Raw genomic sequence first — 27,715 nt, 5'->3', positions numbered from 1 at the left:
GTATTTCAATTTTTAATTTGAGGCTATGCCATCATCAGAGCAATTTTCGCAATATTATTTGCGTTATTTGTACACATTTTGATTGAATTAGTTACAATAAGTTCTTAATTATTCACCATTCAAATCAAAATTCATTGTTTACAAACAATTTGTTACATATCATTTTAATTCAACAAGTAAATGTGGTAACTGCCAGCTGACAGAGGTCATCTGTGACCGATCAGCTGGCGTGGGGGGCCTTTATTGCTGTCAGGGTTTAACCTGACCTACCTGACGTTGCTGACCATTGTTTACAAACAATTTAATTTAATTTTCATTCAACACAAAAGCTACTATAAGCTGACCACAGCTGACAATGAGAGATCATCTGTGATCGATCAGCTGAGACATTTTTCGCGCCTTTGTGCATTGCGAAAATTACAATATCGGTTACGCCCATGTTTGGGGACGGAAAGTACAGTTTGATCCTAAACTTTTATGCGAAAACCGGCATGAAAAATGCCATCTGTCGGTCAAAAATGTCAACTAATATCAACCTTGATATCCGACTTAGATATCAATATCAGCCTGATATGATATATCAAATATCAGCCATGATAACTGATATGATATTTGATATATCAAATTTTTTTGATATATCGATATTGATATTGCCAACCCTAGTTTTTAATACAAAGGTTTTCGCTCTTTGTTCAGACCACAAAAAAATTGTTAGTTTTATGTTACAATCTGCCTGTTTCTACAAAATTTAGTTGCCGAGTAAAATTCTTTGTATTGATATAGAATTTATATTTTCTTCACTATGTACTTTTTAACCTGGAAAAACCGGTTATCATGAAATTCTCCGAAAGCTCTCGCACTTGACGCGAAATTTTGCAAATCGCGGATCGCGGATGTTGAAGTGGCGGAATCATTGAATCGGCTAGTGTTTATGCAAAGAGAATAGTGTGAGTAAGAACATTAAGCAATATCTCTATGAATGGCCTTAAAATCAAACCACGTGTAAATGTTGTTGCGATTCTCTTACTGCTGCGCACATTATTATGCGAATTATATTGCACACACTCTGTTGTTTACTTCGTACTTTCTGCGTTTTACGGAAGTGAATCGAAGCAATGATTATACCGTATTTGTGTACTACCAATAGTGCCTTGAGCTGTGATTTAGTTAATGTGTGCTATAGGTATGCTGTAAGAATCAGTTTTCTCACTCAGTTTTTCTCGGTTACATCCAAATAATACCTAACTTTCTGTGTAATTTCCGCCATTAAAAATTAGTTCTGTTAATATATTTAAATAATTATTCGAATTTATATTGGAGGAGTGGCATTTACTGAGAATCTATAATTATGTACAATATGCTGATGAGAACAATAAAATTTACAGTCACTTCTAGCCTCATTTTTTTAATATATTATATAAAACATTTTTTTGAGAAAAACATTTCAAGTCTAGACCATTCCGAAGAATTATCAGCTGGTGCTTTAGTCGCATCTAAAGAAAAAAACTGTGTTGCCTACAATAAAGAGGAGAATCAAGAAAAAGGAAAAGAAATTTATTGTTTTGTTAACACGCAGAATATTTAATTTTAAATAAATGTGAATAAGTTGGAACAAATTTTTTTGCACCCCCAATAAGTGATCTATTATTATTTGAATGATGAGGCTAATATTGATTCAAGATGCATGCAGGTTTGAATCGACTAACTGTCTAACTGTGCTAATTTTTTGTTCTGCTCTATCTGCGGGATTTGACTGCCACCTAGTGGCTGACGGTATGAGGATCAGCGTTGCCGGTTGCATACACACTCAGGCAATATGATCAACTTTAAGCTGACGTAAGATGTGTGTACACAACAAAGTGTATAAAACAAGTTTTGAGCAAGAGCGGTCCCTGAAACTTGATGGAAATATTTCGTCATACAATATAATGACATTTTGGAGAATAGCTTCGAAAATAATAGTCATTATTGACTTTTGAAAAGATCTGAACGTCTATTTTAATTTTTTGTTTGTGTTGCAATTTTATAAAGTAGGCCTATTTAAATGACATCATGAAATGGTTACAATCTTATTAATAATTTTGGTCAGGTTTTGGGACCGAGTTGCTTGCCTATCAAAAAGGTCACTTGTTGAGACACTTTAGTATACTCGTCACACTCACAATAATTCCTATCAGACCTTTTCCTTTCCAGATTTAGATTTACTTTTATCGATATCTTCCTGTTACCCAAGTCTTATGTTTTAGGAATCATTAAAAGTGTACTTTTTTAGATTTTTCGCTTCAAACAACAATTTTCTATTATCAGCAGGGACTTTTACTATAAAAAAAATCATTTAGATTATTTTCTGCTGACCTATAACGAAAAAAAGTTGAACCTTGCCATCGGGGAGCATTACTAACCCAAACAAAATGGACAATAATTATTGAATCGTTATAACCTAGCCAACAAGTCCATTATCAGGCATAATTTATATTCTTTGAAATTCCACGAATTTTCACAGCTATATGCAACGCTTTAACACTGGTGTCACGCAGGTTGCATAACTAACGCTTGTTTCTCTGTGAAATTGAAAAACTGTTTTTTTAGTGGAATCCTTTCCTTCAAATTACTGATGCCTCACATATTTAATTGAAAAATGAAGTCTAATTCCACTTAATAACAGCTGCGGATACACTTAAAGATTTTCTCTGAATTTTTCCAAATAAAGTCAATAAATTTTTATTGGCATCAGAGAAAAAAATTATAGCACAGCTATTGATTCTGCTGAATGGGTCATCAGTTTCATCTGAAGGGGTGAGAATTCAGATTTCTAGCTCAAGAGTGAATTATTTGCATTATTCACAGCCTCTGAGGTCATTGCTGTAAAGGACCACTCCCGCGTTTTTGGCCGACAGCCCATGTCGGGCGATAAGCACGTGCGAGCGGCGTGTGGTTATAGTTGCTCGGTTGAAAAGTGTGCTTGTTGTTTGCCCCACGCGCGCTTGGCACCGAGTTCAAAAAGGAAAAGTCAGCAGCCGGGAATTCGACTTGTGAAATGAAACGTAGCCTTTGAACGTGTTGCTGTCAACAACAAGCAAATTTGATATGTTTCTGCACCGTGAAGCATTTTTTCGTAATTATAAATTTCCGAAATTTGCTCATCCTTGAGAGAGCTCTGAAATAATTATAGTTAGATGCCAAAAAGGAACAGCCACGTCGCTGAGCCCACCAACAATGCCTTTTTTCGTGCTGACATTAAATTTGCACTTTTTGTCCATTTGAAGATTTGCCAATTCTGAGCAGCGTGGTCCTTGACGGTGCCTAGCTCAAGTGGCCTTCGATCGTCGATCGTCGATTGGTCGTTGCGCTTTTTATCAAATCAGTGGAGAGTGGAGAGCAAAGAGACTTTATACATATAGAGAACTGTGAAGTAGCGTTTCAAGTATTTGTCAAAGTACAATTAAATCATTATCGATTCCAGAAAAAAACTTGACGCTGCATGCCACCGTGATGAGTGATAACTTGAGCTTTTAACTGGATTTGACAAGAGGAATTAACTATTTAATTTTAATAACAGGAAAAATCAAATTAAAGGCGAAAATGCTCTAATGGATTATAAATTAAATTTAGCTTACAATATTTTATACCTTCAGTTTTCTTAATTTCTACGGAAGAATTGGAAAAATTTGACTTAAATCAAATTAAAAGAGTATCAGTTTTGTACTAAATACGTTTTTTAAATATACTTCGAATCAGCGAGTTTTGTTTATCTCTTTTGTTGGCCAAGTTTGCAGAGAAAAAATAGTAAGCCATGATAAAAAAATATATGTTTTTGTCTGATATATGAGAGCACACTACACTTGACAGTCAAGTTGTTGGGTGCATTCTAGTGCGTGATTTCTAATTGTCGATGAACCCATCCTTCAATCGCAACCGCTATAATCTGTCATTTTCCTCGGTGTTTAATGCCACAACGACTCGTGGATGTTACGATAAAAGCTTTCTTTTTCTGATTTCATACCAACGTCAGCAGACAGACCTGAAATAATACTCCAATTAGATCATTGTTTTGAAGGGGTCCCTGATAAGATATTAAAGCTGGATCGAACCGGCCTGAAGAGGAAAGCAGGCAAAACAGATTCAATGTGCCTCAGCCGGATGATCGATCAATAATAATTGCACCCTACCCTCTCCACTGATTATAATTTTTATCGTTGTTTTTTCAACTATAATCACCTGTGATCGACATTGGGACTAAGAGATGATGCAGTTACATAAGAATGCTTGATTGGCCTTCACGCGCCGGTCAAGTGGGGAACTTAGGTAGCCGACGAGGATTTATTGTGCTTTGCGCACTTAAAAATGCTAAATTTTCATCCAAAACCTTTGTCCTTTTCCAAATTATATCTATTTATTTATAACATTAAAATTTTTCTCTTGGCTGATTGTATCTTAGTTTAAGTTATAAAGCTATACATGTATATATACATTTTGGTGATAATTTTTTATATAAGATATGATCGCTGTAAAGATAAAATTAATAAAGAAATGTTATAATTAAAGGGATTTGAAAGTGCTGTCTCTTTTTCTCATCGCAATGGGCTTCCAAATTTAGACGTTTTCTTGCCCGAAGAAGAGGCTGGAAGCATGCTTCTGAACAGTGTCAAGGCTCGATAGATGTCATACGAACATTTTGTGCGACCATTTCAAGCATTTTGGAGTAGCAAAATGACAATGTACACGCTGATCTTATATTTTCACCATATCTTTTTAAAAATTTGCTACGTATTTGCGGGTAGTTTAAACAGCTAGAAATTTACTAGCTTTTGAATAACTTAATATTGAAGATTGTAGGCCTAAATAGGTACAACATTATTTTATTTAAGTATTTATTGCCAGTAAAAAACGCCAGCTGTTTTAAATTATTATTATTAATTGGTTTATTAAACGCAAAATATGCATGCAACACTACATCAAAAGGTTAATCAATTTTTATAAATTTTCACTGCTTCTCTCAAATTAAGTTGTTTTAAATCAAATTTGGATCTATCTTCTCTCTAGCAAAATTTAACAACTCATTCAGTTTGTTTCTCCAAAACAAGTAAATGAATTTATAATATCGGAACAATACAGCAAAATCACATTTAGGATAAAAAAGGCATTATTTTTAGTGTTAGCGAACAACCCAAACACAAACTCAAAATTAAAATTATAACTAAATTTGCCACTACTCTAATCACTTATATTTGAATAGTTAATCTATGATTGTGCTGCTTTGTTCATTTGATAAAAGAGCTAGCTGACTCCCGTTGAAAGTAAAGCCATAAAAACGGCAACATAAAACAGTGCGTAGTTCAGTTGTAACCGCAATCAACTGAAAAGGGAAACTGGTCGGCAGCCTCGACCACCACACAGGCAAGCTTAGCGCCGAGCTTGGACTCTTCCAGTCTCAACCGGCTCATGGAAACACCGGCCTGGCCTAATTCTTCAAATCGCACCGTTTGTTAGCAAAATGCTCGGCCCTCCACCACCAAGGTAGGACATATACTTAATTTGTCGATATTAGCGACGGGGATGGCTGAGCGTGAGTCTCGTATAAATAGACATCATTCACCTCAGATGAAGATCTTTAGTAACCTCAGTGACTCTAGAGCATTCGGGTTGTTAGATCTCATTTAAAATCAGGTGCGCGATGTCGGAGACGGTCTCCGAACACCCCACTGGGGCGAAACTCGTCAGTTTGGCCGTCCTCGATCCTGACGCGCTTATTAGAATGGCCGATGAGCAGACGCCGAAGGTGTTAAATCCACCGCAATCGCCAGAGGTGCCAAAAAAGTGAGTCTTATTTGGTTTTGATAGCACCGGATGAAATAAGAAAAATTATATCGAATCGCACACTGAGTCAGAAATAATTTCCATTACTATTAACAGTCTCGTCGCAACAAATTGCTCCGTACGAAAAATCGTAAACAACCTCAGGAACTCGGAACTTTAAATTTAAAATTCAGGCCTTTCTTTCTGTCGCGAAATTTCACTTCCTGTTTTTTTACTATTTCTGTATGTGGTCAACAACCGCATAATCATCAAGTATAATGAACAGACAAAACAGCAGTATCAAATGACAAGAATTCTTGTCTTTAAAAAGCTTCGCAATATAAGGTGTGTTAATTTTTTATTCACGCACTTTGAAGAAATCCGTGTTGTTTTTAAATGATGAAGCCCGCTAAGCAACTAAAAAAACAATTAGCTCAAATTTCACTAAAATCTGCGTCATAACTGCAAACAAAACCATCAGAGCGTATAAGTGACCTGTGACCGCGTGAGTTCAAAGCAGTGGCAACCGGCTCACAAGACGAATGAAAAAGTCGAGGCTGTGCAGACTGCGCGGCGCCTCGAGTCGATTTCGCTCGCTCCAAGCGCTAACAGTGTTGCATGCATAAGTGCGGATCATTATACCCTGCTCTCATTCAAACTCATTTTTTAATATCCGTGTTGTTTGTGCGTCAAAGAAGATTGCTTTTAATTAGTTGCAAGGAGTTATAAAGTACTCGATATTCTGAGAACTTGGTTTAAACTAGTTTTAACCGTAACAGAGAATGCTTTCTTTTCGAGGTAGGTCAAGACAATCTTTTATAGTTTTTTGCTACATTCAATTTAAAAAATATTAACTATATGGATTGGAACTTTTGTCTTCCCCTCATCCAAGCACAAATAAAAACAGAAAAAATCAGTTTCACATCACGCGCAGATTTATAAAAAAAATGGATTTTATTAGAGTAAAAGTAATGTTTTTTACATCGTTTATTTGTTCACATGGTTGTCAGAAGGGTTGCACAGCAAAAATAAATTAATGTATTTATGACATAGTGTGAGAATAAACATCCAATAAATTGCTAAAATTTTAAAACAAACGTTTTCTACAAAATGGAAACTCTGTCGTGGTACAGGCAGTGATTTCGTTTTGGACTGGGCAGTTTATTGAAAAAAAAACGCCTTATTCTTCGTGATTCTTTGTTCTGATTGCTGCATTTGCGGATGGCTTTTGTTGTCAGCGCAAGTCCGACCAGTGTGGTTTTCCGCTCTAATGCGTCCATGTCGATACACCCTTCGAAGAAAAATGCATCCCATATAGCTGTAATTTTAACAGATATTTGTTGGCAGCAATTGAGTCACCATTATGTTAATTTTTTTCAGAGAGCAAAAACTCCCACATATAATGTGTCTCAGCCCCTCATCATTTTAAAGTGCGACACACCTAAAGGTGGTTATCCTAGCGTCGGCACACTCTGAACGCAATCCTTTGTCGATTGGCAACGCGCATGGTTGCATTTATGATAATATACGCTCGGCATGCATGCAGCTAGTAGAGTGTGAAATGCGAAGGTCACAACTCTCTTGCTCGTCCGCGGTCCGTTTGCCAATGTCACGGTTTCTGCTAGCAGCTGCATGTGCACAAGTTGAAAACGAAAACAATAAACTGCGAAGAGCGCGATTAGTGCATACTTTCGCCGTCCTAGCACGCATGCAATTATAATTAATTGACCGTTGCACTCGTTTCCTTGCACCTAATTGCGCTAAGAGTGCATTTGATGTGGGGAGAGCGGTCATTGCCACGCGCTTCTTGTTTATTTTTATTCATATGTAGGTCAACAAATTAAGATTGATGCGGATTAAGCTAGTGCAAAATCGAAGTCGTGCGATTTTGCAAAATAGAATTTCGCTTGCCCTAATTGACTAATAAAAAATTTCTTAGATTAAGCTATCAAAGAGAGGCAAATTAAAAACATGCAACTTCTGGAAAATTCAAATTGTATTGTTTCTATGCATTTTAATCAATAAGAACTGTGTGAGCGAAGTAAATTTGCAAAGTCATGTTCCTTGTTTTGGCAAAACATAAATGTGCACATTTATTTCTTAAAATAACAGGTCAAGGTTCTACGGCATTGACTGTTTTTCTTTTAAGGAATCATTCAGAATAAATGTTAATTTTACCACGAATTTGATGTTTGGGATTTTCCAGGCGTGCGTCATTTTAATTTATAAGTTTGGCAAAAACAGATGTGCTTCAAAATATGTTACGTAATATCTTTTCTGCAGAAATCATTATAAAAGTGCTCAACCGCTTTTAGACCTTTCCTGCCTCTAAGCCAAAACGAAAAAAATGAAGTACACTTCTGGAGCTTAATTGCTTTACCACGTGTGTCCACATTACGTTGCTAGGTGACAAAAAAATCTTGAAACTCGACAAATTTTTACGACAGGAAGGAGCTGATTGCGCACGCGGCGAGAACATTTAATGTCTGGTAAGCAGGGCTCGAAAGGTCAATTTTGTATTTTCTGTGCCGACGGCAAGACGCATTCGGCCGCCGGGTTATATTTATCTTTCTGTGCTCGAGAAAGACCAGTGGGATTGATAATTGTTGGAGAAGAGGGAACAGGTTTGGCGAAAACACACACTCGCGCGTACTTATTATTGGCTCGCAGCGCGGAGGAGAGTTTAAAATTTTATAGAGGAACATGTGGTAATCACGTCTCGTCCATCTCTCCGTCACGTGAACATTGTCTGCGCGGCTCTCTCCACGTTTAGTACACAGAAAACGCGATTTCCGCGCGCGAGCATCGCAAATTGCGATAGAAGAATAGAGCTTGGTTCGCCTTGACGTTTCCTTCTTCGGTTTCCGAGCCGTTTTTTAGCCAAGTTGCGAAACGCTTGGTTCAAATTAGATGATCAATTAAAAAATTCCCTGTGGTTCATTTGTCACTTTGGTACTTGCTTTGCTTGCGTCAGATTAATTAAAAAGAAGTCACGTGTTTTTCTTTCTCACTTTAGCAAGGGCGTGACATCCCACTATTTGTTTATTTTTCTCTGTTTGATATTCGAGTGTTGCTTTTAACTCACGTGTTTTTCCTTGCTAGGAAAATTTGCAATTAATTAATATCGATTTTGTTTTTAATTTAACTGCAAATAAGAAAGAATTCTAAATGGTGATCAAGCTGCCAGCATTATGAATTCATTTATTTATTTTTAGCCATGCTGAAATCATGGGAAAGACGTTGTTTGAAAAGCCATCTCCGCATTACACTAGTGTCTATTTTGATCAGCGCCGCTGTTGTTCTCAACAAAACAGATTTTATTTTTGCCCTAAATATTTTCACTTAAATTTTTATCAGTTAACGATTGGCTATCGGCAAATGACTTTCAAACATGTCCTTCGAATTTTGCAACCGGAGGAATCATGACGAAGGGCGGGTTTAATTACTGAACGGAAAATTTCTGATGTGGTTGATTCGATTAGATCTCTCCTCCTCACCTGGAAGTATGAATAAGGCGAAAACAAGGAGTTTACTCACATTGCCAGAGATTTATCTCTGCAAATCGTGCAGGTGGAAAAACAAGGTTCCCCTTATCACACTTCGTAATCTTCATAGCAGCTCTCGGCTTAGCTGCAAACAAAAATTTCCATCAAAACGCGTTCTTCGCTCATATTTTTCGTTCTTATTTGTTATTATTTTTACATGCAAGAGCGAGACACTATCTCATTACACTGCTCGTTTTATGCGTGACAACAACACCTTACTCACTGACAACTATGAAGACTGGTTTTGCTCTCTGTTATTGTAATGAATTAACAATCGCTTTGCTCTCTCCATGCTCAATGGGGGCATGTGGAAATTATTACAAGTGTTCATACGCAAACAACGGCCCTGTTGCTAGAGCCAGATGGCTTCTCAGAGGATTTAATATTTGCGCTTTTGATTTTAGAAGACAAAAACTAATCAAGCAAATATCTCGTTGACATCGAAATTCAAATATTTTTAATTGGATCCCTTCTTTCGAGATGGGTGCCTCCCTTTTGTGACTCATGTTGGTGAATTTTTTTCAAAACATAGTAGGATGTGGGAAATAGGCACTCCTCTCACTGTCAAGGTTAACTCACAGGATTTGTGGAGTTATAAAGCTTCTTCTGTTAAACGGATATAATGGTCAAGCTATAGCACCTTCAGCTAAAATACTACATATTTAGGAAAATATGTTTTTATCATTATAATGACAGTGAGAGCTAGCAGAACAAAATTACATTATTCTCCGATGCTTTCAACATTTAGAATCAGTGAAAAGGTTGATACTTTTGCTAATACATGAGTTATACTCAATGCAAAGTCTAAAACCTCTGTCCTAATTCTCTGTCTCCCTCTACCACAACCGGCGGCGTCTTGTGTGCTAAGCTAATCTAACAAAAATATACTTCCGCGAGTCTTAAAAACAATCAACCATGATGTTTGTGGGCAATAATTTATTTTTCCCTGTGTTCCACATAGCAAAATTTTTATCAACACAAACTTAATTACTTAGCTTGTATTTCAATCTACGCGCAGTGCAAACATAATTTAAACTCTTCAACTATTGTAAAATAAGGTAATGGATCTAATTAACAGTATCGGTATGAAGGTTTCATTGCTCTAATTAGCTAAATTTTTATCATTATCCTTAATGCTGGGCTCAATGCCGATTTTTTATTTAGCTTTTTTACATTTCTTGGAAGGCATTATCAGTGGCTCAAATACCGCTTACTTGTACCAACGTTAATAGGTCAAAACCTTTAATTGCAAAGTTATAATTAACTCGGGTGAGCATTGGAAAGATTGCTGGAAAATGAAAATTTGCCTGCTCATGTCATGAGCGATAATCGAGTTTGTTTAAGAAGGGTCTGACCGCGGATAATTATTTGCGGCTGGCAGTGAGGAAATCCATCCTTCCAATGAGTCAGAGCAGAGAGCAGCCGCCTGCTAACGATCCGCGCCTCAACAGACAGCTTATCGGAATATTTGCATTTAAAATTGCTCATGAATAATTTGCGCTAATGAAAAAACTATACCGCCCATTTTAGATCATACAAGGATATGATCCCCTTTAACTGTGGCTCGGATTTGTTACGTAATCCTTTTTTTTTAAATATTTTTGTATTAATTAATTTGCTCTCGCAAAAGATTTTAATGAAATAGCTGCAGTGATTATGCTGTGCTATTGTTTGCCAATCTTCTCTTAGTGTTTGCTTTTTCTATAAACAAAAGCCCTTCGCCGTTGTGAAGCTTGTTTGAGACAAAAGGTTAGGTTCGAAATCCGATCCTCTATACCCACACGGCGGGTCTCTCCCCTTTCGAGAAAAATCTGCAGGAGGCTGACTTACAATCCTAAATGCGCAGTTCCGAAAGTAAAACGCAAAATTTTGCCCGGGTCAGTTTTTTACGACCTCCTTTGCGTCGAACAATAAAAACATCCTCCAGGCAGGGCTTTCTATTAAACCGCCAACGTAAAAAATGCCTAGTCACAAACATAATATATATCTTACCGTATATTTGATAACATAGCATGTCTGGCTATAAATTATCGAGATTTAATATTACATGCAGGTTGTTATTGTGGCTATTAAATGAAATTCGTGAATTGTATTTTTAGCAAGCCTTATAGCTGTTGCAGTTGTTCATGAGTTGTAACTTAATTTTATTTGGTTAATTTGTACATGTACCACCTCGAGAAATCCTACAAATCTTTTAAATTTACATGTTGAATTAAAATGCCGGATAAGCTTAAGGTCTTTATTACGCTCAAAAAGTTTCGGCCTCTACCAAGATTTCAGTTCAACATAAAAACAAGGACCTCGTTAAGATTCTTAAGTATTTTTAAATTTAGTTACTCCCTGATATTAAAATTGTTTCCGGATATATGATCTGTTTTTTAAAGACCAGATAAATGCAAGATATTATTTGACAGGATGATTTAAAATCATTTCTTTGATTTTAATTTATTTTTATGAGTTATTTTAAAACATATCACGAAATTTAAACTAAATGTGTTTCATTTAGTTTCCTAAATTCGCTACGGTATTATCGAACACTATCGTCATTTTTAGACAAATATCAAAGTTCTACATTTCGCCTCATAACATGATAAGATTTAAAACTGGACAGAAGCCAAATTGAATCTGGAAGTGTGCGGTAAATTCTAGTTTCAACTGGATCACAATTTTGAATCACTGATTTTAATTTAATAAAACCGTGAACGTGCAAATGATGCATTAAATAACTAACGCAAAAGTAATTTTTCCGAAGTCTATCTAAAGTTAAGCTCTAACTGTCAAACCAACAAAATTCTTTGTAAATATGTTATCCGTATTAATGAGGTCACATAATCAACCAGCAGGCACTCTTTCGATAAATTGCATGATCTGTCTTAGTCACTCTGGTTTTAATGCCAATGAACTGTTTCTTAAACCACATAATAGTTTCATTGAACATTTTTTCAATGCAATATAATATGCAAAATTGTACGTGAATTTTAATAATTAGAAAATTATTAAAATATAAATAGTTTGTCGAGCAAGTGTTTTTAATTAATTGCACACTCTAAAAGGTGAAAATTAAATCCTCTAAATTAACTATTTAAGCCTTCACCAACAGAACTTTTGTTAATTTTAAAAATAAATTTTTGCATTGGTTATGCTACTTAAAAATTAGCGATTGTGGTTTTTGTCCCAAAAGCTCAACAGCTGTACATCCCTTGTTGTCATGCAAAATGCCGAGTTAAGTTACGGGAAAACGTTGAGCTCATATGGTTTTAGCCAGAGAGTAGAGACGAGAAAGAGAGAAGTGGGAGAGCAAGAGAACAGTCTTTTCGAGCCGCACACCGCTTGCCTGCCTGCCCACTATAAAAGCCCAAGTTGGCAAAGTTTTCCACATTACTAGATTCGCGCAATCGGCCGGCTGCGCGCGCTCGCCGCACTTAGCTCGATGCACACGCAAATAGTCGCAGCCGCACTCGCGAATGCACTTCGAGGGTAGCAGGACGAAGGGTATGCAACCGGTCGAGCTGCTCCTTAGCTGACACTACCAGCCTCTCTTTCTCTCGCTACTTGAAACGTCTTTCAGCGCCGAAATCACCAAAATGCTGTGAGTACTTCTTGTTTTTCTGAGTGTAAGTCGCGGTAATGAGAATGTCAATTCGTCTCGATCGTTTTGTGCGGCTTCGTGCACACGGTCAAGGGGAACTGTTCGCGACGAGAAAGCTGCAGTGGAAAGTTTTTTCTCGCAGTACAATATCATTGCGGAATTAAACCATTTTCAAGCCATGAACTGACCGTTCAGAGGTGAAAGCTGAACATTTATTGGGATCTTTATGATCTTTTTTTGCACAGCAATTATCATAAGGGCACAAACCGACAGGAACTCCTCTATCTTGGTCTAACAAAACAGATAACGTCCCGGCGGGGAGCACTTTCCTCATTTTAGCCTCAATATTATAGACTCTTCCTCTGGTATTGATTAGTTTTGCTTATGCAACTCGTGGTGCATGCTACCTCATTTTCACTGCCCCTATAATTCTGAGAAAAAATGAAAGTCTATATTCGAGCTCGCTCACCCAGCTGAACAAGCTTCAACAAAGGTCACCATGTGTGTGTGCGCGCACTGAACTGTATTATTTATTTGCAAGTAGTGGTAAATACCGGGACGGCCGTTTTGAAATGAGCAGGGGATATTTAGCTAAAATAAGAGATCCTCCGTGGTTACTTGCTTTAGAGTGAGTCTGAGTTGAAGGAAAACAGAAACGACAAACGCACTTGGCGCCAAGCAAGCTGGACGCGTGGACAAACGAAATGTTAATGAAATGCTCGCCGAGTGATGTTGATGGCAAACGGTGCCAAGGATTATTTTCAGACGGCGTTCAACAAGTCGACCGTTCGGAAAATTGCAGAGCAAGGCTGGTCGCGTCCCGTCAAATTTAATGTGCAGCGTTCATCTGCGCATTATTCAAAATTAAACTCACGTGTAAAATATTGACAAGACGCAGAGCCTATTGTGAAGTTCAATAAATTTCGTGTTGAAAGCAGATTTTATAACATTGTTGTTTGATAACTGCTTACTGCGCAAAATCCTAAAAAATCCCCATAAATGCACTCTCGCTTTCTGAAAGTGCATTTTGCATTTGTCAGGATTCGCTATGGAAAAAACAAGAGTTAAGCAATCATTTCCTAACACTGAGGACATAACATGCACAGGTGATGCAAAAGCACCGCTGTTTTTTTCGCGATTAGCGATTACAAGTTATGCAGCTAAGTGTCTTTCTGAAAACACGTTAATTGATGGCGGGATTACGGCTTTGTTTCAGGGACGAGCAGGAGACGCGCTCGCTGGTGGAGAAGCCTCTGAGCAACAGCAAAATCGTTTCAGAGACGCCAAAATCCCCGCTAGGATTTCAGTCTTTGACCTTGGTCCCAAGCAAAACTGACCTATGCAAGGCCCCCCTCCCCAATGAAGAGCCCCCCAGACGACCTCGAAGGGGCAGTGCCCTGAGACAGGTAGGTTATTCTGATAAAATAAAAAAATTTGCTGGCTTAATTGTATTGAAAAAAAAACATAATTTTAAAAATTAATTTTATATTTTCAGGTACTCATAGCCCTGATTGCAAATTTGGGCCCTGTCAACACTGGCATGGTCTTTGGCTTCTCCGCTGTGGCTATTCCTCAGCTCATGTCTGCCAATTCGACAATCAAAATCGACTCTGATCAGGCCTCATGGATTGGTAAGGGCTATCACTCGCAAAGCTAATAAAAATACTAATTTCCTGCCTGCCACCCTCTGCAGCCAGTCTCTCTTCCCTGTCTACGCCCTTGGGTTGCATCCTCGGAGGTTACTTGATGGATCTGCTTGGCCGAAGGACGACCCTTCTGTTGCTGGAAGTGCCTTTGGTCGCAGGATGGCTTCTGATTGCCACGGCCGGAGGAGTGCCACAGATTTACGCTGGGAGGCTGCTGGTCGGCCTCGGCTCCGGTTTGGTTGGAGCTCCAGCCAGGGTTTACACTGGAGAGGTAATCCTAATTTTCTTTTTACATTTTATTGACCGTAAAAATGCAAGGAACGAAAAACACATAAAACGAACATAACTTGAAATAAATAATTTGTGAAAATGTTGAAATTCAGATTTTTTTAATCCTAATTTAATTTATTTCTTTTTAAATCTTTATTTGATTTTACTAATTTCCGTCAAATGTTTCCAAAAGACTATTTTGATAATGCTAATTATTCCTTTTGGCAACAGCATTATAATCTTGAATTTTAAGCCACTCATCAAAGAACCAAAAATAAATATAAATAGGATTCATTCAAAAAATATTGTATAAAACTCAGGCCTAAAAGTAACACGTTTAAATTTCTTTAGGTTTCTCAGCCTCACCTACGAGGCACCCTCGCCGCCCTGGCCTCCGTGGCCGTCTCCCTGGGAGTGCTGATTGAATACGGAGGAGGAGCGGCCACTGAGTGGCCTGTGCTGGCCGGCCTGAGCGCAGCCCTTCCGCTGGCCGCCTTCCTACTGACCGCCCTGCTACTGCCTGAGACCCCGGCGTGGCTACTCACTCAGGGCAAAAAGGACAAGGCACGAAAAGCGCTGCACAGACTCCGCGCCGACACCTGCGACGTTGAACGAGAATTGGCTGACCTGGAGGCTTTCCGGGCAAACATCGCCAATTTGAAGAGTTCCGCTGGTCCGACCGCCCCTCCGCCCAAGCAGCACTCGATAATCAAGAGCCTGTTTGAGCCGGCAGCCCTGAAGCCGTTCTCCATCCTGGTCATCTACTTCCTCATCTACCAGTTCTCGGGCGTCAACTCAATCACTTTTTATGCTGTTGAGGTTGGTAAAAAATTTATTAATCCTGACAAATGATTGAGATGAAAATTAACCAAACCAAAAAGGCTTGTGCCTAATGTCTCAACTTAAGCAAAAATAAATAAAATACACGGCACTGCAAAATTACGATTAATTGAAAGTTGCATAGGTTTTTTTCAGTGCTATATAAAAGTTGATCCTGAAAATAAAATTAACATTTAACTGACCAAAATTTTAATATTTCAGGTGTTCAGAGAATCTGCAGAAGGGATTGACGACTACCTCGCCACCGTTGCCTTGGGAGTGGTTCGACTGCTTTTTACGATGTTGGCCTGTGGCTTGTTGAGAAGATGCGGCCGACGCCCTCTGACCTTCATCTCATCCATTGGTTGCGGTGTGACAATGCTTGGACTTGGCACTTACATGTACCTGGCAAAGGAGGCCAAGGAGGCTGGCTTAGCTCCTCCACCCTCTTGGATTCCCGTCCTTTGCATCTTCAGGTGATAATTTCTTTGATTACAATTTTTTTATTGGAAAAAAGAGTTGAAATTTTAAATCTGATTTAATTAAGGGAATAAACTAAAAAATATTTGTGAATTTTGCAGTTTCACCGCAGTGTCGACAATCGGCTACCTGGTAGTGCCCTGGGTGATGATTGGCGAAGTCTACCCATCCAGGGTGCGTGGCCTGCTGGGCGGACTGACCACCTGCGCCGCTCACATGTTCGTCTTCACCGTGGTGAAAACGTTCCCCTTCCTCCAACTGACCGCCGGAGTGCACGGCGCCTTTTGGATCTACGGGATTATTTCCACCCTTGGCACCGTCTTCTTCTACTTCTTCCTGCCTGAAACCAAGGGCAAGTCCCTGGAAGAGATTGAAGACTACTTTGCTGGCAGAAGGGACACCCTGGATACGCCAAAGAAGAGGCCCATCGTCATCTCGCAGCCAGTGTAGTCACCACACACGGGACCAACCAGTATTTCCGAGCTAATTTTATGTTAGGGAGCATATGGAAATGAGATCTCTGCCGCACAATGTGTCGAGTGTTGTGCGCAATAAAAATGTTAGTGAAACGTGTGAATACTTCTTGAAAGCGACTCTTACTCCGATTCGCTTGTATGTATAAGTGTATAGCTAGAGAATCTTTTTTATAAATACGGAAGGTCGTGTAGAGCAGACGCAAATACTTGACTGGAAAATTTTGTTGTGCTCGAGCTACTTTGACTGATGATCACTGTGCCATTTATGTGATTTGCCAAGGCCTTTTTTACAATGTAGAAAAGATGTCTTCTAATAGATGAACACGAATGAAAAATTGTGTGTTTCAGTGGAAATTTTCAAGAGTATGGAAGCTATATTTTTGTCTTTATATGCTGTGGGAACATTCACCCTTCAAATAAAACTGTGGAGTATTATTTATTACGTAGTTATACCGTTGTTTTAATTATTTTCACTCCTGGATCAGTTCAAAATCTTAGATAACTTCATGGTAAAGGTTAATAAGGTCAACTTTGCATTTTGCTGAGAAATACGTATTAAGAAAGCTCGGAAATTTCAACTGAATCTGATTGTGAGTCAGTTGTAGTCATTTTTCTAAACTCTTTAGACATAGGAAATAACTTGTTGGAAGTTACTAAATCTCTAAATCTCTAAATTGCGGAAAGCATACAGTATAAATGTGATTTAAGTGCTGCAGACTTGTTTTTAGTGAAATAAAGGAATAAACAAAATTGAATCATTATTTAAAGTTTTCGAAATTTTCTGAAAGCGTGGTCGCAGAGTCCACGTTTTTGCATCATTACCGTTATCGCAACAAATTTGGCAATTTGCAAGTGAAGTTGGAATACATAACTAAAAAAGCAGCAAGTTTCTCTTTTAATTAATAAATTGTTTATTCCTCTCAAATTTCTTTTAACATACAAAAAGAGTAAAAAGGCACACCATGTAAAAATTGATCAGGTCACTGAAATGTCGGCAATCAAAGAATCGTCGAGTCGTACACAGCCTATGTTAATTTGATATTTGATATTATTTGTATTTTATGTATATGACATGGCAAGAAAAAACAAGAATATGCTAAAACGAACTCACAAACACGTTACAACTCCTGCCACAAATAATCTTTTAGCTCCGATGGGAAATGTTCATATTGCCGGTCTTGAAGGGGCTGAGGCAAACTGTTCCATAGCCCAGCGACCCTGAATAAAAAGGCTCGCTGGCCGAAAAGAGTTATCACCGTTAAAGGATTTAAAAAGTCTAATTTTCTCAACACTGGTTAACGTCCCAATTCTCGTGGCTTTCGCGCCATTCGAGGTTCAAAAATTGCGCACTTGGTCGCGCGCACCTGTCAGTAGTCATCGCCAGTTTGTCTTGTCTCGCGTAGGATTCGGATCAGCAGCGAGCAGCAGCAGCAGTTTGTTGCTTCCTACAAGTGTTAATCATGACGACAAAAGTGAGTATTTCGCCGTTTCCCGTGTTTTTTGTCCGTCCCAACGTGTTAATGTGATTGTCAGCTCTTTCAGCTTGAGTTTGAGTTGATGACTGTTGCGAATGACATATTATCGAGCTAGTTTCGCTGTATTTCCAGCAAGTTCCGCCCTCCACTGATTAGCCAGCTCGGCGATAATAACATGACGCGAAATCCGAAATTAAACAGGAAATTATGCGTCACGCGACTTGATAGAAGTCGATTTAGATCTGAGACAATGACGTCTCAAAATTCGATTTCAATGGTTCTCGTTTTTCAGGTTAAAGCGCTGTATGACTTCTCAGGCGAAGTCAACTCGGTTGAGTTGTCAATCAAAGCTGGCGAAATTCTCACTTTCATCAGGGATGTCGGTGCCGGTTGGTACGAAGGAGAGAACTCAAAAGGCCAGGTCGGCCTCTTTCCAGAGAACTATGTTGAAGTAAGTTTCTATTTAATAAATAATTACATTTTAAATGGTGTTATTAACTATTTAGACTATGTATGATACTACCATAATATTGAGAGTAAAAATAAAGTTATTTTAGAATATATAGTCACATTTTTCTGGTTTTAGTTGAGTGTTTCAGGAAAAGTCTAGTAATTTGTCACAGCACCACTATGATCAAACAATAGTACTCCTTTTGATTTGGAAGGCCTCACATGGTTCATTTTGTAATATACATACATATGGTTTATAGGCCCCACTGTTTTCTTTTGGTCATTTGCGGACAGCAGTTGATTGCCTAAGTCAACCATTCTCAAACTAACAAATATCCAGATTAATTAACAGTTAAAATACAAATTATTATAAAGTTTACTGACCTTACGACAAAAATAAAAATTGTAAATTGAAGCCCTGTTGTCAATTTAACATTTTTCCTCTTTGATTATTCTTGTAGAAAATCGAGTCGGCGGGCCCGCCCACTATTCCGCCACCGCAGCTACCCTCGACATACTATGAAGAGCCTCCTGGAGAGGATCCGTGGTCTGCAGAAAACTCTAACTCCAACGCAAACCAGCAGCAAAACCAACAGGATGATTTTTGGGATGACGACTGGGACGACGACTCTGAAACAGGCCAGCAGCCCCCTGCAAACGCCCCCTCCACCCCCTTGGAGTTCAGGCAGCCGGCTTTAGACATCCACAGAGGCTTCGATACGCACAGCGTCATCAGCACAAATGGTAGTAGTCGCAAAAAAGTAGCTAAAGAACCAAAAATTGGAGCTTCCCCGTTTTAGCTGGAGACAGAGCACCGCAGGCAAAGAAAAATTTCAACAGATTTTCCGCCTTTGTCAAATCTGGTGGTGAAAGCTACATTCTAGGAACGGCCAAAGTTAGCGTGTCTGAAGCCGAGAAGGTGTACATTATGGTTAGTGCAATCAATCTATGAGCACATTCATTTTAACTTTTTGATTTCGTTCGTGCTGCAGAAAAAGTCTAATCTCCAGCGTGTCGCTATTAGAAAAGTCTGCCGGACTTTATGGTCAAAGGTATAAGTGTTGGAATTCACTGTTTTACGTCATGTGGCTCAAATTGAAGCTGACGTCACCCTGTACACGTGACTGGTCAGAATCGAGTTTTGCCTTATTAATGAATTCCGACAATTTTACCGTTGGCAATAAAGTCTGGCGGAATTTTTCTGCATAGTGACACGTTGGAGACTTTTTCCGCGGCACAAACAATTTGTGGATGATTAGGAAAAATTTCAAGTCTCTTGAAAATATTTTGATTTATAAGTAGGGCTAGTGGAGTTATCACTCAATTTGTAGTATTTGATACCACTATTTAGCTATAGATTGTTGGTTATATTAGTGCATGCTACATTAGATTAGTATTCTGGTTTATTTTGATGCAGTACGGTTTTGAGTATGATCAAACTTCTTCAAAAGCTCCCTTCTATAAAAGGGATAAATAAAAAATATGCCTAAACAGTAGAAACTTGTGCATCATGCTGCGAAATTTTTATTCTTTAAAGGAAATTCATAGATACGCTATGTATGTAGCGTTTAAGAGACAATTGTTTGAAATGTGTGTGGAATTGGCAGGATTCTGGAACAATGATCTTGTGGAATGATCAACATAAAGGATACAATGTTGAAGTTGCATCTCCTAAAAAGGAATCTAAAATGAGAGGACTTAAAAGCTACATTGCCTATAAACTGACACCTTCGGTGAGTAGTCTTGCAGGTTTTGAATCAGTTTAAAAGAGAATGTGGCATCTTTGCAGTACAACGGAATTCAAGTATCTCGCAGATATAAGCATTTTGACTGGCTGCATGAGAGGTTAGAAGAGAAGTTCTGTCTAATTCCTATTCCTCCATTGCCCGACAAGCAAATATCAGGTAAACTAGCAGTATTTTTTGTAAGTAAAAAAGTGCCACCTTAATAGGCTAATCAATTCTACAGAAAGTGAATTTTGAAATATCCTTTTTATATTAACTATTTTTTAATCCATCAAAGAGCATGCGTAAGTGCGAATTTTTATGACAAGTTGTAGCAAACTCGCTGAATTCTATACTTTTTATTAACGTAAACCTAGATCTTCTTGTGAAATTCTTGGATTTGACAATGTAGTAGTTGTGGAGCTATAAAAGGAAAACCCTTTCAGGATTTAAAATAGATATTGTATTAAGTCGATAATTTCCAGTATTAAAGCTCTCAGTGATAAGTTGAATTGGTCAATTTATCATCTTTAAATTAGAGGTTTCAGCTGCAAGATTTAAGGCGGCGGCTGGTGGTACCGGCTTAGCCGATTTTTTTGCCTGGCGGCTAGCCATTTTCACTGGTGGCTGGCGCGGCTTACAATATTTTAAACATGAAGTTAAATAATGCTTAAGAGATTTTTTCTCCTGCACTTTTTAATTTTTGACCCTTTGTCACCGGCAGCTGGCGTGGCTGGCTAAGACCTCTACTTTAAATCCCTTGAAGTCTTTGGTTATATATTTGGATTGGGATAATCACAAATGGCTCATGAATGGCCCAAGACAAATGACTCAAATTTTCTGAGCTGACTAAAGAGTCACCTTGCTTAATTTTCAGTACGATTTTAAGTCACTCATTTTTTATTGGTAATTATCCTAGAAATATTGCAATAAAGTTGGGTTCACCTAAAATATGGGACATTCAATCAGCTTTCAAAATGTAATGCAGTTTTTGCTCACAATTAGCTAGCTTTAAAAATTAATTCGGTCCAGGCACACCCTTAATCTGAACATTTTCAGTGTCAAAAATGACGACTCATCCACTTATCAAAACTGACCAGAAATAACATTTTCATCTTACCCGGTCTTACCAAAATAAGAAACACTGCCATTCAAATCAAGAAGTAAAAATATCATCGATCTGGTTGAGTTTGATTAAATAACTCTGAATCTCAACGAGGATGAAGACAGTTAGTTATTACATTTCCACTATAAAAGCAATTTTTCGAAGCTCAATCATATGCTTAAAACGTCCAATATAAAAAGGGAATCTGGCTAATATCATGAGGGTCTTATTTGTCAAAACTTTGAGTTTCTACAGTGTCTTTTTTGTAAGACCTAGTCAACAATGTCCTTGAATAATTAATTTAGTTTCTAAAAATATGTACCATTGAGCTAGTCGTTATATTTCATAATTATTAAGAGATGATTGCTCAAAAATAGTTGTGAAATATTATTAATATGCGAAAATATAATTCAATTTTCAAGCCAATCATAAAAAAATACCTTAACTTGGCGGCCTCCTTTTATAAGGTGACACTTATAGCAATCTCAAATTATAATACAAATTTGGAAAAACGTGCTAAGTAAAGATTGATTGTTTTATGATTCACTGGATAGATGGATTTGTAGAAAAACTATTGATCTGTAGGCAGATACGAGGAGCAGTTTATAGAGCACCGACGACTGCAATTGCAACTCTTTGTTGACTGCGTGTGTCGCCATCCCGTCTTGTCTCAGAGTGCAGTCTGGAAGCACTTCATTGAGTGCACTGACGAAAAAATGTGGAAGGCGGGCAAGCGAAAAGCCGAAAAAGATGCGCTCGTTGGAGCAAACTACTTTGCGTGTCTTCAGGTGCCAGACAAGGTCATCGACCCTTTTGACCTGTGAGTGTGTTCTGTGTAAATAGTTGGATTTTATATCTGAAACCATTTATTTCCATCCAGCGAGAGGCACACAGAGAATGCGCATAGGTTTGTTACCAGCATGGACAACTCTGTAAAAAATGTGATGGCTCTGGCTCAGGACCAGACCAAGAAATGTCAGACTCAGTACAAAAGAGAGTACCAGAAGATTGGCCTGACTTTCCAGATGCTTGGTACTTCATTTGACCTGGACAATTCTTCTGGTAGTAGCGTTTTTTATTCATTTGCAAGGCTAAAATTACGCCGCATTTCCCGATGCAGTGAATCTCACAACGGCAATCAAACGAACTGGCGAGGCGTATAACAACATAGGGAAAATGTTTGAAGAGCACCCAAAGATGGACTGGGAGCCGCTCGCAGACCAAATGCACATCTACAAGGGCATGCTTGCCTCGTTTCCAGACATTTTGCAAGTCCACAAGGTACAATCAAGAAGGATATATATTATCATGTTTTTTTCATCGAGGTTTAAATGCTTTTCCTTCAAAAGTTGGGCAACGTTTTGACTTTTAACGAAAATTTTGTTATTGTCTCTAGTCTCATCTGACCAAAAAATATTGTTTGGTGTGGTTTTACAAAGTTAGGTAATGTTTGGTTTTGATCTGAGAAAATTTTTACTAGTTATTTTTTAAATAAGTGAATCTTAGGTCAGACAAAGGTACATAATATATATCCATTATTCGCCATTTCATTATTTTCAGTTAGATTTTAGTGATCAATTACCAATCTTCTCTCAAACGTTGTTCCATCAATTTTTTCAAAATGTAAATTATATTTTATAGGTAAAAATGACATCAGTCTACTTGAGCAGACAATTTGCACATTTTTACTGCAATCTCAAAAGATTTAGTCTGACTTTACAAGCGTTTTCAAATGTCCAAAGCCATTCCCAAGAAATAGGTTTTGCAACCTGTTAGGAAAATTTTAAACATCTTAAGTGATATCTTTTTAATGTTTCCTTCATTTGAATTTGTTGCTAAAATCAACCTTAAACCAAACGGAAATATGGATTTTCTGTGTTTTGGGAGGGAAAAAATATTTGGTGATGCTCGGTACTGCCAGCAACCGTCATTATTTACTCTAATTTGATTTTGTGCTATCATTTTGCAATTTTTTCATTTTCAAATCATATATAACTAAATATTGAGCCAGAATAAACTAATAATTTAAAACAATATATGAAGGAATGCTAGGACATACATTTTTAAAATGGGCATAAATATTTCAAATTTATATCTCTGATAATTTTGCCCCGGGTTTATTGGAAAAATCTACTATCTTAATCACTGAGAAATATAATCAGAACCCCTCTAATGAATAATTATGCGCAGGATGCTGTTAACAAACACAAAGAAATGGAGAAGTCGCAGCAAATGGCTTTGCCAGACATGAAGCGACGAACGGACGTCATGTCCTATTCGCTGCTGGCAGAAATAAGTAATTTCCACTCTCAAAGGGAAGAGGACTTCAAGACTGCAATGAAAACTTTCTTGAATGAACAAATCAACCTATACCAAAATGTAAGCCTATCTTGACTATTGTTTGCTGGAATTGGTAAGCTTATATTGCTGATCACAGGCGACACTGGAGCTGCGGAAAGCCCTGCAGATGTTCGACCAATAAGTGGACTGCTGCTCAATCAATCAGACTCTGGAGTCATGAGTTTATTCAAAGCAATCGCCAGAAGCTTCCATTGTTTCAGATTTAAGGAAGTATGTTGCCCGATTCGCTATGATTATGCTTTTATTAAATAGTTAGGCCTCACAATAATCTACCCAATGCTACATAAACTCACCACGTTACATTGATAGAATTTTTGTTTGAAATTTTAATGTCACCAAACCAATATCAAGACATTGACTAATTTAACGCGCAAAATTACCAATTTAGGTGCAAAACTTTTCATGGCATTTTAGTCTTTCCTTGACAAAGACGTTATTATGTCTTGCTTATTGAGTTGTCAACAATATCATTCTGCATTTTGATTAAATGTTTTTGAATGATTCATTTGGGAAATGCATTGATAACAACAGAAACGTGGATTGAATGTATCACTTTTATTGACCAATTGATCTGAAAATACATCTTTTGAAGAACTTTCCCGACATGTAGTCACCAATCTTGCCCTCATGTTTGTAAAACCACTGAAACTCATCAGGGAAGTGCCATAAACAGGTAGACTCGCACAAAAATGTTTGAGATTATAGTGACTCAAATGTGCTTTCAAATCAGTGTGTACTCACATAATTGTTGTGAACTAACGATTACCTGAAATGTCTATTTTTCCTAAAGAGCTTATCACAGAAAATCTTTTCTACTGTATCGCCTGTTTGAGAAGCGGATATTGTGCACTTTTGTCTAGTCCTATGCAATTATCGAGCAGCTTCTGAAGACTTATCGAAATTTGAGTTTAGTTTTAAGGTTGACTCTAAATTCCTTCAGTGCTATCTCAACTTTTAATCCATTCCGTTTTCCCTTCTCTGCTATATTCCACTCGCACTTATGACTACAGCAATATACATATTACGTTTAAGTTACAAGTATTTGTTTATAACATCTCATTTACATATGTACATGTGAATAATCGGAAAGAAATAAAGCATAATATTTTGAACACGACACGCAGCTCTGTTGTTTGGTCAACTCCATTAAATTTGGCAAAAGAGAACCCACGACTTGAAAGTCAATCTGTGAATTCTTCCAGTGCCAAGGCTAAGGAAGCGACTCGGGTCTCTTGTTCGGCTCCGACTGCAGTCATTAGTGCCTCTGCGGCGGCGGCGGATCCTCTGCAACACAAGATGGCAAATTGAGCAAATCGCGTTGTTTCAAAAGCAGCACCGCAACCAGCAGGTGAAACGCGATCTTAAAATCGCCGATGCGTGCCCTTAATATGCAAGGGGGCAATTAAATCCAAGGTTTTTGCCCCGGGCTTTAATTTCAATTCGCGCACGGGCCAAGGGTGCAGGTCGATATACATGGATTTTCTAGAAGCGGGGTGATTCGGCATTGCGTGCAGCCGCTGCCCATGTAAGGCACCCTTTTTCCAAAGATAAAATGTACTATTTTATCGGGTGCACTTTTGTCGATCGAGAGCGTTGATTACGCGAGGGGGTGCAAGTTGCTTTCGAATTCTAGCTAAAAGCTTGAGTGTGTTTGTTGGTTGCTACAAATTATTGTTTAAAAAAACTTGGCGCCTGTGCCGTAAATATTTTTTCCCTACCCTGCTGAATCTCTGGAATTTCGCAACTAATAGAGAGCGCCAATTAAATTCTACGTATATGCATAAAAAACATTCCCAAATATCTGTCGAGCTTGACTGGCCGCCGGTGTGTGTGTGTGTGTGTGTGAGTATTAAAATTACCTGGCACGAAAGTTCGAAATGAAATAATTGTACCGAAAAGAGAGCAGGCAGCAAGCACACTTCTCACAAATGGTCGACTCCTCCGTTGCGGCCGGTGGTGGAAAAGGAAAGGTGGGCCCGCGCGACCGAAAAATTCGTGACGCAGCACGAGTGGTCCTGCGAAGCGGAACGGCCGAGCTGCTCGTCCGTCGATTCTTCTGCTTCTTCGGCTGAAAAGTGTGCAGCAGCGGCAGCGGCACAGACACACGGGTCACTCTCGGGCCCGAAGGAAGAATCCGAGTGTGTCTGCTGAGGCCGGAGGGTTTGGCGCATTGCAGAGCCGCTCTGGAAATTAACTGGTGCCGGTGGCGACCCCAACCAACTAGCGCCCGCCGCTGTGAGGGGTGACCTCATACCTGTCTTTCTTCCACCCCTATTAGAATAAAAGTCACTGTTCCCCTTTTTATTGGATGTGGGGCGAGTGGGCGAACGAGCAGCCACCATATTTTCACGTGCAATAAAGCAAATTATACACCGGCTGCTGTAGTCGGTCGGGGGTGGATTTTTTTACCACCGTGCGCACCCCGTCGAGGGATGATTGGAGAGGAGCGAGACAAAAGGCTGCTGTCAACACAAGAGATGTCGGAATTATGTCACGGGTGTCGACTTTTCGATGTTCGACTAGGTGGTGCATATATTTCCTGAATCCGAGTTTAAAAAAGGCATGATCCAGTGGTATTTTGCTCTGTTTTAAACAGATGCACAAAGGGGAAATTTGACATTTAGGAACCCTCTTGGGAAGTAGGGCCGTAAATCACGCTGAGAGACGAGTTGGAATTAAATGCATTATTCAGAGAATGATGTATGGATTTGGACCTACGAGATGCATAAATCGTTTTGATTCTAAATAAAAGCCATTAACTTATAATCTTAAATTAATAATCTTCATGATATGCTGGGTTAAGAGAGGGTGAGTTACCTCTTTTCAAAATTGCCTTTGATCCACTAATACAAAGATTCTTCTTTCCGCATTCCCCTGAGAACTGCTTCAAAATCTGAGAAAACCGATCTGCAACAAAACATTATTTTCTTTAAACTTAAAAGTTTTAAAGAAATTTAAGGGGAAATATTATAATTTTGCATTTCAAGACTAAGGTTTCCAACTGCTTGCAAAGCGTTTCTTCAATTTTGGTGGTGCCTTTTTTGAATATTTAATTTAGCAAGAATAAAAATTACTAAACAGTTAAAACTGCAGAAAACAAAATAACTTGAATAAATTTTAAAATATTGGTTTGGTTCGATAAAGTGAAAGCTGCCACTCCGCATTTAAAATCCGCGGAGTAGAAATTTCAACTCCGGAAAAGCCGAGCAGCGGTGAACTTCCTGCCGTCCTCTTCGTTCTCCGAATCGCACCCCATCGGAGAGAAAGAGAGAGAGAGAGAGAGTCGCCGGTTTCCGAAGCCAATCGAACGAATACATTCCTGTGCACGGGCGAGCATACATAATATACGAATGTGCGTATACGCAAAGGCCCGTTCCGCAGGTGCGTTTGGCCAAAGCCGGCGAGAAATTGGCGAGCGGCCCGAAAAGGCGTGGTGCACCGGCACCTCTGGCTGCTGCCGACGAAAACGCTCGAATCGATATTTTCTTGGCCGCGTGTCCAAAAAAGCAGCTAGGCGAGTCCACCGGAGGAAGGAAAAGGTTTTGTATAATGCAGGTGGGAGGCCGCGGGGTGGGCAGGGGTGCCGGAGGGAGGGCGGGGGTGAGCAAAGGCAGCGCTCGCTCTCGTGAATATCGAGCGGCTCCCTCCAAAGCACACACACAAATATAAATGGCCAAAGTGATTCATGCCGGGCGAAGAACCGACAGACCAACGAACCAACTGCCTTCCTTCGTACAAGTCTCTCTCTCTCTCTCTCTCTCTCTCTCTCTCTCTCTCTCTCTCTCTCTCGCACCACTGTTTTTAATGCACCCACACCTACGCCAGAGTTTCAACCAGCACAAATGGCTTTCGGCCGCGCGCAGGTCCGCCCCTGGAGTAATCACACCCCCCGCGAACATTGATTTGCAATTTGCAGGAGCCGATTTTTTCGCATCAGGCAACCCGCATGACAAACAGAACTACTTTATATGCCATTCAA

The 27,715-nt window shown here is 38.9% G+C and overlaps 2 protein-coding genes across 4 annotated transcripts; both read left to right on the top strand.

The window, feature by feature from the left end:
* The first annotated feature begins 889 nt into the window (after positions 1–889).
* LOC135945068 (facilitated trehalose transporter Tret1-2 homolog) lies at positions 890–17,067 on the top strand. Of its 3 annotated transcripts, none has more exons than XM_065492471.1 (7): positions 890–947; positions 14,147–14,336; positions 14,426–14,561; positions 14,624–14,847; positions 15,198–15,665; positions 15,888–16,141; positions 16,247–17,067. In XM_065492471.1, the coding sequence occupies exons 3-7, from the start codon at positions 14,471–14,473 to the stop codon at positions 16,593–16,595; spliced, it is 1,386 nt and encodes a 461-aa protein (XP_065348543.1). In that variant the 5' UTR covers positions 890–947; positions 14,147–14,336; positions 14,426–14,470; the 3' UTR covers positions 16,596–17,067. The 3 variants fall into 3 exon arrangements, with proteins under 3 accessions (XP_065348543.1, XP_065348540.1, XP_065348542.1); XM_065492468.1 differs by lacking the exon at positions 890–947 and adding an exon at positions 5,372–5,517; XM_065492470.1 differs by lacking the exon at positions 890–947 and adding an exon at positions 12,705–12,930.
* Positions 17,068–18,044: 977 nt separating this feature from the next.
* Positions 18,045–24,853, top strand: SH3PX1 (sorting nexin 33-like protein SH3PX1). Its single transcript, XM_065492472.1, has 11 exons — positions 18,045–18,093; positions 18,389–18,547; positions 19,008–19,290; positions 19,347–19,477; positions 20,154–20,279; positions 20,336–20,450; positions 21,961–22,195; positions 22,256–22,437; positions 22,496–22,656; positions 23,566–23,754; positions 23,813–24,853. Exons 1-11 carry the CDS (start codon positions 18,082–18,084, stop codon positions 23,855–23,857), a joined length of 1,638 nt encoding a protein of 545 aa, XP_065348544.1. The 5' UTR covers positions 18,045–18,081; the 3' UTR covers positions 23,858–24,853.
* The last annotated feature ends 2,862 nt before the right edge of the window (positions 24,854–27,715 follow it).

This window comes from Cloeon dipterum, chromosome X (genome assembly GCF_949628265.1).
Source record: "Cloeon dipterum chromosome X, ieCloDipt1.1, whole genome shotgun sequence".
Lineage (NCBI taxonomy): Eukaryota > Metazoa > Arthropoda > Insecta > Ephemeroptera > Baetidae > Cloeon > Cloeon dipterum.
This window is presented reverse-complemented; position numbering and strand designations above follow the sequence as displayed.

Coding starts and splice junctions, on each gene's coding strand:
- LOC135945068 (XM_065492468.1), top strand. CDS start 5,495: ATGCTCGGCCCTCCACCACCAAG. Junction 14,337..14,425: donor GGGGCAGTGCCCTGAGACAG/GTAGGTTATTCT, acceptor TTATATTTTCAG/GTACTCATAGCCCTGATTGC. Junction 14,562..14,623: donor TGATCAGGCCTCATGGATTG/GTAAGGGCTATC, acceptor CACCCTCTGCAG/CCAGTCTCTCTTCCCTGTCT.
- SH3PX1 (XM_065492472.1), top strand. Junction 19,478..20,153: donor CCGAGAAGGTGTACATTATG/GTTAGTGCAATC, acceptor TGGAATTGGCAG/GATTCTGGAACAATGATCTT. Junction 20,451..21,960: donor GCCCGACAAGCAAATATCAG/GTAAACTAGCAG, acceptor ATTGATCTGTAG/GCAGATACGAGGAGCAGTTT.